The sequence below is a fragment of the Salvia splendens genome, unplaced genomic scaffold (genome assembly GCF_004379255.2).
Source record: "Salvia splendens isolate huo1 unplaced genomic scaffold, SspV2 ctg734, whole genome shotgun sequence".
Taxonomy (NCBI): domain Eukaryota; kingdom Viridiplantae; phylum Streptophyta; class Magnoliopsida; order Lamiales; family Lamiaceae; genus Salvia; species Salvia splendens.
This window is the reverse complement of record NW_024599405.1, coordinates 8,320-21,718: the sequence shown is the minus strand read 5'-3', so window position 1 is coordinate 21,718 and position 13,399 is coordinate 8,320. Positions and strand designations below refer to the sequence as shown.

The 13,399-nt window shown below is 35.0% G+C and overlaps 1 protein-coding gene across 1 annotated transcript; it reads left to right on the top strand.

Annotated features, from left to right (window-relative positions):
- The first annotated feature begins 2,366 nt into the window (after window positions 1–2,366).
- Window positions 2,367–3,131, top strand: LOC121791145 (secreted RxLR effector protein 161-like). The gene has a single exon (XM_042189176.1). It carries the CDS (start codon window positions 2,367–2,369, stop codon window positions 3,129–3,131), a length of 765 nt encoding a protein of 254 aa, XP_042045110.1.
- Window positions 3,132–13,399: the final 10,268 nt, after the last annotated feature.

Sequence of the window (13,399 nt, the reverse complement as noted above, 5' to 3'; positions counted from 1 at the left end):
AAAAGATGAATCAAGTGATGGTGGAAAGAAAAAATATTTCACCCGGGATCTGCAAAAAGACGAGCCATCTAGAAAAAGATTGTTGGTTTAAAAACAAACCACAATGCAAAAACTGCGAGAAGTTCGGCCATGAAGAAAAAGATTGTCGCCTTCGCAAAAAATATCAAGCTAATTTTTCAGAAGAAGATGAGTGCGAAGAGAATATATTTTACTCCTGCCACGCTGCATCAGAAGTGAAGAATGAAGCTTGGTTTATAGATAGCGGCTGCAGCAATCATATGACCGGAGATGAGAAGCAATTCAGAGACATTGACAGAACAATCAAATCTCAAGTTAAGCTTGGGAATGGAGAACTTGTAGATGTTGAAGGTAAAGGAACTATAGCAGTCAACACCAACAAAGGTACACGTCTCATCAAAGATGTAATGCTAGTTCCTAAACTTGATGCTAATCTATTAAGTGTGGGTCAAATGATGGACAAAGGATATTCACTGATCTTTAAAGATGATTCATGCAAAATATACGATAACAAAAATATAGATCTAGTGGTAGCAGAGGTAAAGATGCAGAAACAGAGGAACTTTCCACTCTGCTGGCAATACATAGAAGCCGCACTAAAAGCTCAAGAAGATCCATCATGGCTATGGCACCGAAGGTTCGGGCATTTCAATCTACACGGGTTGAAGATACTTCACCAGAAAAATATGATGAGAGATCTTCCACCTATCCAAACAAATGACGCAGTTTGTGGAAAGTGCATGGAAGGCAAACAACACAGGAAGCCATTTCCTTCAGGCAAAACATGGAGAGCTAAGAAGGTTCTGGAGCTGATACACACTGACGTGTGTGGTCCGATGAGGACTCCGACATTAGAAAATAACAGGTATTTCATCCTCTTCATCGATGACTTTACAAGAATGACTTGGGTCTATTTTATGAAAGAAAAATCAGAAGTCTTGATTATCTTTAAGAGATTCAAGAGTCTAGTGGAGAATCAAAGCGGACGAAGAATTAAAGTTCTACGAAGTGATAGAGGAACAGAATATACCTCCAATGAGTTTAACAAGATTTGCGAGAATGAAGGAATTCATCATCAACTCACTGTCGGATATGCACCTGAGCAAAATGGTGTCTCGGAGATGAAAAATAGAACAATTATGGAGATGGCAAGGACAATGCTAGCAGAAAAAGATATGCCGAAAGAATTCTGGGCGGAAGCTGTTTATACTGCAGTTTATCTACTCAATAGATGCCCAACAAAAGCTGTGCTAAATAAAACTCCAATTGAAGTATGGAGCGGACGAAAGCCATCGGCACAACATCTAAGAGTTTTCGGGAGTATCTGCTATGCTCACATCCCAAAAGAGAAAAGACACAAACTGGAGGAAAAAACACAGAAAGGTATATTTCTCGGCTATAGCACTCAATCAAAGGGATACAAGATCTATCACCTTGAAACAGGAAAGATAATTGTCAGCCGAGACGTAGAATTTGATGAAAGCGCAACGTGGAATTGGAAAGAAGAGAAAGTTGAAAGACAGAATATAATGGTACCACGGCCGCGCCACTCTAGCGAAGCTCAAGAAGAAGAAGAAGATATCCAGATTCCTCCACAGTCTCTAAGTCCTAGGATGCCAACGACATCACCGCCGATAAACAGGGAAGAATCCTCTCCAGATTCGACTCCAAGAAAAGTAAGGTCGCTCAGACAAATCTACGAGACATGCAACTTCATAACCACAGAACCAGAAAGTTTTGAAGCTGCCGTCCAGCAAAAAGAATGGGTTAAAGCCATGGAGGAAAAAATCAAGATGATCGAGAAAAATGAAACATGGGTATCAGCAGATCTACCTCGTAACAAAGAAGTCATTGGTGTTAAGTGGGTCTATAAGACAAAACTTAACCCTGATGGCTCAGTTCAGAAACACAAGGCAAGACTGGTTGCAAAGGGATATTCACAATTGCCGGGAATCGACTATAATGAGACTTTTGCTCCAGTTGCTCACATGGATACTATAAGGGCGCTTATAGCACTAGCAGCTCAAAAGGAATGGAGAATATATCAACTAGACGTCAAGTCAACATTCCTTAATGGCTACCTTTAAGAAGAAATATACGTCGAGCAACCTCAAGGATTTCAGATTGAAGGTCAAGAAAACAAAGTCCTACGACTAAAGAAAGCACTATATGGATTGAAGCAAGCTCCTAGAGCCTGGTATAGCCGAATTGATGACTATTTCATAAGTCAAGGATTCGAAAGAAGTGAAAATGAGCCTACACTCTACATCAAGACCCGAGGTAACAACAACAAACTCATTGTTTCTCTATATGTAGATGATCTTATCTATACAGGAAACAATGAAGAAATGACCAAAGAGTTCAAAGAGGCTAAGATGAAAAGTTTCGAAATGACCGACCTTGGGCAAATGCACTACTTCCTCGGCATTGAGGTAAATCAAGATGAGAAGGGAACATTTATCACACAGGAGAAATATACAGAAAATTTGCTTAAACGCTTCAAGATGGAGGGTTGTAAACCCTTGGCTACTTCCCTTGTCACAAATGAGAAATTCAGCAAAGAAGATGGCACTCCGAAAGCCAATGCAGCTATCTATAGAAGTATCATTGGGAGTCTACTATATCTAACAGCTTCAAGACCAGATATTATGTATCCGACAAGTCTACTATCAAGATTTATGCAAGATCCAAGCCAAGTTCACTATGGAGCTGCAAAAAGAATATTGAGATATTTACAGGGCACACGAGATTATGGAATCTGGTACACACCAGAGTCTTTTTCAAAACTGATCGGCTACACAGATAGTGATTGGGGAGGATCAACAGATGATATGAAAAGTACATCTGGTTATACATTCTCACTTGGATCGGGCATATTCTCATGGTCATCAAAAAAGCAAGATTGTGTAGCACAATCCTCGGCAGAAGCTGAATATGTCGCAACAGCATTAACAACAAGCCAAGCTATTTGGCTAAGACGTATTCTCAGATACATGGGTGAACATCAAGAAAATCCTACTGAGATATATTGCGACAATAAGTCTGCAATAGCTATGGCAAAGAATCCCATACATCATAACAGAACTAAACACATTGCCATCAAACAGAGCTGAAATATATTGGAACTACTAACAAGCAAATAGAGCTGAAATATATTGGAACTGGAGACCAATTGGCAGATATCTTTACAAAGCCACTTCCAAGATCAAGGTTCGAGATACTACGTGAAAAGCTCGGAGTTATTCGAATGAGCACCAAAGGGGAGTATTGAAAATTGGTCCTCATCCTACATAATTCTAGAAATAGATATTTCTTATTTTTTTGGCCATATGTATAAATCTAGAATTATGTTGACTAGATTAGAGATAAGGATGAATTATAGATAAGGATAAGAATAGAATTATAGATAAGCATGGTATTAGTGATGATGAGATAAGGATTACCTTATCCATTATCACTATATATATATATATAATATATATATGTAACATGTAGTTTCAGTGTGTGAAATAAGAGAAGCCATATATTCCTATCAAACAAGAAAGTCTCGCTTCTCTCATATACTCCTACAAATTAACAGCACCGTAACGGCCTGACACTAGATGAGAGGTATTATCTATGCAACATTCTGAGTGTTAAAACGCAATACTTAGAGGTGTTCATGGGGATGCCTGCACATGCTCGCCTTGGGTACGTGACGAAGCTCATGAAACAAAACCGTAATGATAATTGATGTCCGGGGTGGTGTTCCTGGTTGGGTTTAAAAGACTTCTTTTTGGGTTTGTGAATACTTTGCCAAATAAGACTTATTTGTGTCCGCTTTTGGTGTGTAATGCGGCATGACTTGTATCTTGATATTTGGGCGGCTGATGATGTGTTTGCTTACACAATGGTGTGTAAGGATGTGTATGCTTACACAATGGCTGCACATGTTGTTTTTTGCAACCTAACATATGCATGAACTAGGTGGGGAACTCACATTCTGTAAACGAGTTTCTTTCTTCAAACTGATGATGGTGTCCAAGAGGATGACATCAGTAGCAGCTGTCCAAGGACAGTAGTAGAGGAAAACAGATTGATGTGGGGGATTCATGATGTGTGTTGCACAAAGGAAAATGTACGCGGTTGTGCACGAGGGATAGTATATGAAGTTGTGTTCTCAATGGCCACCGGATAACCGCAAAAATAGGAGCTTCTTCATCAATGGTGATTGACGTTTTCTTACAAAAGTGAAAATTGAGTATTAGCCATCCCCCCTATTAATTACCGATGGGATACTCCATACTAAACAGTCATTTATTGCTTCCAATAGTCAAAATAAAGAAGGGATATTGGCACCTAATATGATGAAACTTTTAAAATATTGAGTTTTTCCCACGAACTTTGAAATTGACAAATATAGTTATAATTTTTTTATTAATAGGAAATAACAAACTCTACTTTTTGAAAGTTACATGATATTAGGTATTCTAATTTATTTCACCATATTTTCCCAAAGCAATTAGGAGGTGTATGTCAGATTAAATTCAGAAACATGTAATGATTCCATACAACTAAGTTCAAAAAACTTCTCAGCTATTTTTGAGCATTAGCTGTAAAATGGAGAAACTTTTGATATAAATGACATAAACTCAAATATTCATTCGTGTCTAAAATTATTCAAAGGAAGTAATTACAGTATAAAAGAAGTAATTTTTGTATACGAATTTAAACTCATATTTTGATTCGTCTAAATGACTTCAACTAAATTTATCTAGTGATTTTAGAAAGTAGCCCTCTAAATTTTTTTGCTAAATATTACTACTCGATTTAAATTATTTTAAATCAAAATTATTGTGAACAAATTAATCTATTGAATATAATATGATTCAATCCTATCACAAAAGACAAGTTTGAAGATCAGAATGATTGAAGTACATATACTGTACATATTAATTATAAAATTATAATTGACATAAAAGTTTATTCATATTTTGAACTCTCGGTTATTTGTCTAATGAGACTATTAGCAATTATTTTATGGAAGAATTGATTTGCCAATTTCCACGACATAGTAGTAAACATAAAGGGATGTTCATTACACCAAGATGGACCCAAAACATTAACATTCGCCTTCCTAATACAATTATCTAACATAAATACTTTTCCCAATACATGAGTCTAACATAAACACCAGCTTAAAATGCAATTATCAATAGGAAACTACATTAGTTTGCCAATCGAAACCCCAAACAAGAACATAACCAAACACAACGTTGCCGATGAGGAGGTGCGTCTTAATTGTTAGGAATTCTTGTATTCATCTAATGAGTGCAGCGGAAATAGCATACAAGAATAATAGATCTAGATTCATAATCATGTTGCAAGTTGAGCATGTAAAACATAACAGAACTAAATCTTACTTGTTGTGTTGTTTTCTTCTATGATTGTATCCTGCAAGTTGAATCCACTACTATCGAGCTCCACGTGCAATCCAATCCGATGCAGGAACTATCCCGATACAATTGCTCCGTAGAAGAATGCTAGGAATTCTTTCTACAAAGCTTTACATATTTTCTCTCTACTGTTACGCTATTTCTCATACCCCACAATGGAGAATAAATAACCATTATATAGATGAAGAGTCACTAGGGTTCCATGATTGTTGGGCTTATGGACTAATATAATTGTAGCTCAACTATAAATACTTAATCCATATTAATCTAATTCTAGCCCATTTCCTTTCAGTCTCCCACTTGGACTAGCATTAGATATAATACGCAGTTTCAACTTTGTACTCTTGAGCGGATCTAAATACACAAATAGTGTGACCCTTTAGGCTCTCATTATCGACGACATTCTAATCGAAGTCTGCACAAAACTCCTAGACTGCGTTGGCAGCGTAGCTCGATATATGAAGGACTTTTATGTGAATTCGGTAAACAAGCCTTTACACAAAGTTTATAGTAATATCCTTTCATTCCCGAACCACCCGATTGAGCCTAAGATATGTCATGTGTCATCCAAATAGCTCAATCAATTTATCTCATCTTTATTAAATGACCCATTCGATTATATTCAATTACTTTAATTGAATATATCTTTACATTGGCCAATGACTTAATGGTCAAGTAATATAAAAAATTTGAGTGTTCTCTCGAAATTCTAATCGATGAATGAATCTCATTCTTGGCGCAACTACCATTTCCATTTATCTTATGATATACCCAACACAAGTCCGTGTCTCAATCCTCCTTTGGGAGGCAAAGTGTTGGACAAGATCAAAGCACACCACTCAATAAACAAAATGTGTAATGACCTCAGATCCAAGGACTATTACATACTTCATGTACTAATAAACTGTAGACACTTAACAATAATTTAATAGTAGGGTATACCAATACTCTCCAAAGTATATACCATGCGTCCATCACGAGTATTTGATATCTCATAGTTGTGAGAACAACTACATTCTCGAAGAATGTGATGCAAACCCCATGCTACCCTATAACATATCATCAATATCTCATTCTTGATGATCATTGGTTAGGGCTATTTTAGAATTATATTATATCATTAATATCTCACACCATTAACGACAGTCATAATTCATGGGAACAAATATTTAGAATAAAATCAAACATTTAAAACAATTATTCCAATAAGTGAATGGAAGGGCTTGGAAAGAGATGAAAACGCGATTAGAATGCGGATCAAGTTATATGGAATGATAACCGAACCGGTAGGATCAGTTAGCAAATGTCGTTGCCACTTAATCACTGCAGTCTTGCTCTCGCTCTTTCTTCCTTACCAAAGTAATTTATAAACTCCCAATTTTGCACAACTTTAACAGTAAAGCGGCAAGTTCGGGGTCGATCCCACAGAGAAGTTGGTGTGTCGAGTGTGAGTAGTGAACAGGGGGGTTGGCTCCTGCCACGCTTTAACTTGGGAGTTTTAACTACTGTTTTTACTCTAGGCAGAATTAAACTAGCTAGCTTGATCAACGGAACTTTAACTACTGGGTCAAGTGAATTGCAAGTGATAGCGGAAAAGTAAATGCGCGGATTAAAAGCGAAAATAACTTTGATTAAACTAAAACTGAGTACATCGTGAAATTTAAACTAAGCTAACACTTCGGAAACTAAGAAAGCGGTAAAAACTTAGATGAATCTCAGCGGGAGACTTAAGATAACGCTAAGAAATGAGTATTCTACAAACGCTCCCTTCGGTCGCCCTTTTAACTAAGCTATCTGGAGAGCTAAATTAAGCTAGAGAACTGAACTAAACTAAACTAGAGAGCTGAACTAAACTAGATAACTAAGCTAAACTAGACGGAAAGTAAAGTATCGGATCCTCCTTCTTGTGGTGGCACATCCTCTATTTATAAGCTCGATTCGGCCTCCAGCTGGATAACGATCTTGACAGGGAATATTCGCTCATGTTGAGAATGAGCGACTCACTGATTGCTACGTGCCTTTCTTGTAGAATGACGACGCTTTTGAGTAACAGATTCCTGACTCAGCTCCGTCCTTGCGTCTCATATTTCTAACGTATAAAATGATAAAATGATACTTGCAGCCGACAGAAATATATGAGGGCAAAATTGTCATTTCGTATTCAAATTGGCGCCTCGATAGAAAACGTGAACTAGACGCTAAATTTGATTTCTCTGACACTCAAACCCTTCGAATCGCTTCCAAACCCTCCGGATCGCTTCCAAACTCTCCGATCGCATTCAAACCGTAGTTTCTTCAGTTTCGAAGTTAAATCCATCCAAATTCTGTAATATGACGTCGAAAAACGCTCAAGCATCAATGAAGATAGGTTGGATGAAGTTTTTTGCTTATTTTACTTTTGTTTTTGCTCGATTTTATTATTTTGACTGTGATTCTCCTTTTTTTTAGATTCTATAGTTTTTTAGTGTAGATTTAGAGTTACATATGACAGCATGATGAAATTACTTCGAATTTACTTCATACCTTGTTCTATATCCTAACTCAGCGGTTTTTACATTCTAAATCAGCGGTTTATTTGAAGAAGTTTATCAGTGTCTATAGCAAATGTGTGACTATAGCGGCAAAACTCATATTGATAAAGTGAATAGTTGAGATCCTTTAGTTTATCAGTATCTGCAGTCATATCCTAACCTCATGACCTTATTAAAACGCTTTGGTTTAAAAAAATGTATGAAGCAGTAATGCAGATTCGAAGAAGTTTATATGAGTACTGATTTTGACTTTATATAATGACATAAATCGTTTAACACGCTGAAATCTTTTGTGTATTAGGAAACAACATTCCTGATGCTGTCGCTGATGATGATGTTAGACTCTTAATGATGATTTCAGAAGGTAAAATGATATATCTTTTGTGTATTAATGATAAATCTCTAAATTGAAAATAATAGTTTCAGGGGATAAAATTATAGTTGCACTTGATAAAATGATAGTTTCAGGTGATAAAATGATAGTTTCAGGGGATAAAATGATAGGTTCAGTGATAAAATGATACTTTTCAAATGATAAAATGATAGTTTCTGGGAATAAAATGATAGTTTCAGTTGGTAAAATAATAAACTTACTAGTTGCACTTGATAAAATTATAGTTGCACTTAATAAAATGATGGTTTCAGGGGATAAAATGATAGTTTCAGTGGATAAAATGATACTTTTACTTTATATAATGACATAAATCGTTTAACACACTGAAATCTTTTTTGTATTAGGAACAAACATTCCTGATGCTGGTGCTGATCATGATGATAGACAAGTAGTAATGGTTTCAGAAGGTAAAATGATAAATCTTTTGTTTATTAATGATAAATCTCTACATTAAAAATGATAGTTTGAGAAGGTAAAATGATAGTTGCACTTAATAAAATGATAGTTTCAGGGGATAAAATTATTGTTTCAGGGGATAAAATGACAGTTTCAGTGTGTAAAATGATAGGTTCAGTGATAAAATGATACTTTTGCATAAAATGATAAAATGATAGTTTCTAGGAATAAAATGATAGTTTCAGTAGGTAAAATGATAAACTTACTAGTTGCACTTGATAAAATGATAGTTTTAGGGGGTAAAATTATAGTTTCTGGGGATAAAATGATACTTTGACTTAATATAATGACATAAACCGTTTAACACACTGAAATATTTTGTGTATTAGGTGATGCTGCTGCTGATGATAGAATATTAGCTGATGAAATAGAAAGTATAAAAAATAACAAGAAAAGAAAGAATGATGACGCAAGTGAGAAGAAGGCAGCTGCAAAGAAGGGAAGAAAATAGTTCTTCAAGATGATGCAGCCATTGACTCACCGACTTTGGCAGGAAGAAGGAATACGGACTTCTTCGTTAACATGCTCGATTCTCTAAACAAGAATCAAAGAAGAGCGGTTAGAGAGATTGGGTTTGGCGCACTCCTACACTTCAAAATAAGAAGTTTCCCAAGATCATTGGCTTATTATCTGATTTACAACTTTAACCATAATAGTTGTTCTATTAAATTGAACAGCGGGGAATCATTATTTTTAGATGATGAAGATGTTCATATTACTCTTGGGTTCCCTACTGGACCTTTACTTATGAGTAGGAACAAATTTCAGAAAAATATCAACCTTAAAAGTGAAATTGCTAGATTCTGTAAAGGTGGAGAAAAAAATATGGTCCCAGATTATGTTGTAGGACAGATGATGAAAGACGAAGAAGGTGGTGACTGGTTCAAATTGAATTTTATGATTCTGGTTGAGTATGCCTTGATCAACACCCCTGCTGATGGAAATCTGAGCCCACAAGTTTTTGATTACATAGCTGATGTTAAGAAGATCAAAGAATACAATTGGTGTGGCTATGTCATATCCAAATTGCTTGAAACACAAAAGCGATGGAAAAATAACACAAGAAAGATATTTACCGGACCAGTCATCTTTGTAGTGGTAAGAATATATTTTTTTTTCATTGTCTATGAATCTATTTACAGAAAAACTAATATTTAGTTTTTGTTAATGTAGGCCTGTTACGTCGACAGAATTGTGTTTCAAAAAAAAATGGTGCCAAGATGCTATCTAACAGTTAAGGGTTGGACTGTCGAACTGCAGAAAGAAAGGCAAAGAGCAGAAATGAGTGCTTCAGAGTTTGGTCTCGGTCATAAGTATGACCGATATAAAAAGCAAAAACATGAAGAGAACGATGAAGTTGATGAATCTGAATATGAAGATGTACAATCATTGGAGATGAAAGATCAGGGCAAAGAGGGGACAACCAGTGGAAGTCAACAAAAGACTTTCATAGATCAGTGGAAGGAGGTTGCCAGTGAGTGTAAAGCCTCAATGTCGAAAATTGTTGATGTCCTTGAAGCAGCACCGGTTGAAATCAGGAATTTTAATAGCTTCAAGATTACCTGTGACACAACAAGAAATGCAATGGGAATCAGAGAGGAAGGTATGCCGAGTGTCATAGAAAGTCAGAAATCAATGTCAGATGCTTTGAGCAATGATGATATTGATGATCCTGAATTTATCGATATCATGATTGAACTTACTAAAGCTGCTGAGAGGACTTATATACTGAAAAATAGGGATGAGTTCCCTACATTCACTCTGATTCCCGAATATGACCAGACTCCTCATGAGAATCCAAATTTTAATCTGGAAAAGGATATAGAGAAGGAAATGGTTAATAAAACAGCTAAATAAGAGATGGAAAAAGTACAAGAGAAAGAAGTTGAATTGTCTATCAATGATGAATTTGAGGTAACTTTTAAAAATGATAGTTTAAGTACATAAAATGATTGTTTATATGGTTAAGATGATATAGGTTTGATGATGTTTTTTGGTTGATCTGTTTTATTTGAAAAATAATACTTTTGCATCATAAAATGATAGTGTAAGGGGATAAAATGATAGTTTCAAATGATAAAATGATACTTTTGCATAAAATGATAGTTTCAGTGGGTAAAATCATAGGGTTCATTGATAAAATGATACTTTTGCATCATAAAATGATAGTTTCAAATGATAAAATGATACTTTTGCATGTAATGATAAAATGATAGTTTCTTTGGAATAAAATGATAGTTTCCGTGGGTAAAATGATAGGTTCAGTGATAAAAAGAAATTTTTGTTTCATAATGATAGCTTTAGATTTTTTGCTGATAAAATGATAATATGAGTTCCATTGGGTAAAATAATATCCCTTATGTCAATAACAATTTATATTTTTGATTGAAAGGACGAAAGAGCACGTGCCATAATATCCACTGTCATGGAGGATATACATGGTGAAACCGGAGATGATGAAATTTTAAAAGACAGAGAAGATGTAGTGAAAAAGGTCAAAGGGAAGAAGAAGGTTTCCCAAGAACCTGCAGTTGAAAAGGAGAAAGTGCCCAGAACAACAAAGAAAGTTGTTGAAGCACTGTGCTCTCCCTACAATGTCAGGGCGGTAAATATAAAAGGAAAACTGAGTAAAGAAGAAAAGGAAATTATGTACTGGTTGATGACACATGAAGAAAGTGAACTGTAAGTTTTGAATTACATAATTATATTCTTATTAAATTCTTTTACCTAACATTAAATATGATTTTGAGATCAGTTATGAGATGGTTTATGAGAATGACATGATCAGCATATTCAAGATTGATTTCCACACCCTTGCTCCACGTACGTACGTCAGTGTCAACATCATAGATGCATGGGCTGTGTACCTCAACTACAATGAAAAATTCAAATCAAATGCATCTGCGAGTCGTCTTTTCATTAACACCACCCCTACGGTACAGTAAACGGGTAAATAAGTAATAGCGTTACATTAAAAGTTAAATTTATTTACAAAAATGTAAACACGACAGGTATACAATATTGCTGCGAGGAAACCTGATTGGACTCAACCCGAGGCGCAGGAAAAATTCTGCACAACATTAAATGAATTTGTGTCAAAGATTGAAGATTTCAAATGGGAAAATTATGACATGGTAAGTCATAATGAGATATACATTACAGAACAACGTACCTATATTTTTGAAAATGACATTTGTATCTAATGTTTTGAAAATTAGATATTCTTTCTGATATGGACGCACGATCATTTTTATATCATGTGCTTCAATCTCAAAAGTCAAATGCTAGATGTGATTGACAATGCTCTGGTTACGGAAGAGATTGTAAAGCAGAAATATGGAGGTGCACCAACTATTCTGGTATGTTTAGTTAAATGCATTCAATATCATTTAGTACCAAAACATAATATCATTTTTAATCAACCTCATGTATGTTTTGTGTTATTTGAATAGAAAAATTTCTTCCGAAATTATCTTGGAAATGGTGTTAATCCAACAATCGAGAGTATTGTCAAAACCTCAAAAATCAGACACATGACTCTACCATGGTAGAACAATACAAATAAAGTTGACTGTGGAGTTTATGTGATGCGCCACATGGAGACATACATGGGTGGTCCAGTTCGTAACTGGAATTCAAGTTTAGCAAAGAACGGGACAGAGGCGTTCATAAAACTTCGTGCCAAATATACTGAAGCATTGCTTGTTGGAGAAACTAACAAGATGGCTTTTCAAACATTTTCAATGATACAACAGAAGTTTCAGAATGATAGGAAAAGAGGGGAAATCAATGTTGAAAAGATGATTAGAGAATTTGAACCCCGTAAAGATGGGTTGTAGTTGTAATAGTAACTTGTAAGACATTTTGTCACGTTAAAGTATCATTTTATCAGCTTATATGTCATTTCTTTAGCTTATATATCATTTTATAAGGTCACTGTCATTTTATCCGCTTAGAATATCATTTTATCAGGTTAAAGTGTCAGCTTATATAGTTTCAGGGGCTAAAATAATAGTTGCACTTGATAAAATATCATTTTCAGTGGATAAAATGATAGATTCAGGGTATAAAATGATAGTTTGAGGGGATAAAATGATAGTTTCACAAGGTAAAATGATAGTTAGACTTGATAAAATTATAGTTGCACTTGATAAAATGATAATTTTATCTTATACATTTTAGGTTTACTGCTTAAAATGATAGTTTTGCTTCATAGAATGATATTCTGAGTTGATAAAATGATACTTTTGCAGATAGAATGATACTCTAAGTAGATAAATTGACACTTTTGGCTTATAAATGTTAGGTTTGATGCATAAAATGATAGTTTTGCCGCATAGAATGATACTCTGAGTAGATAAAATGATACTTTCAGCCTATAGAATGATAGTTTTGCCGGGTAGAATGATAATTTCAGCCGATAGAATGATAGTTATTTTTGGTGAATAAAATGACATTTTTGTTTAATAAAATGATACTTTTACCTTATAAAATGATAATCTAACCGGATAAAATGACAGTTAGCTTATAAAAATGATAGTTTAGCTGGAGAAATGGCATATAAA

Coding starts and splice junctions, on each gene's coding strand:
- LOC121791145 (XM_042189176.1), top strand. CDS start 2,367: ATGACCAAAGAGTTCAAAGAGGCTAAGATGAAAAGTTTCGAAATGACC.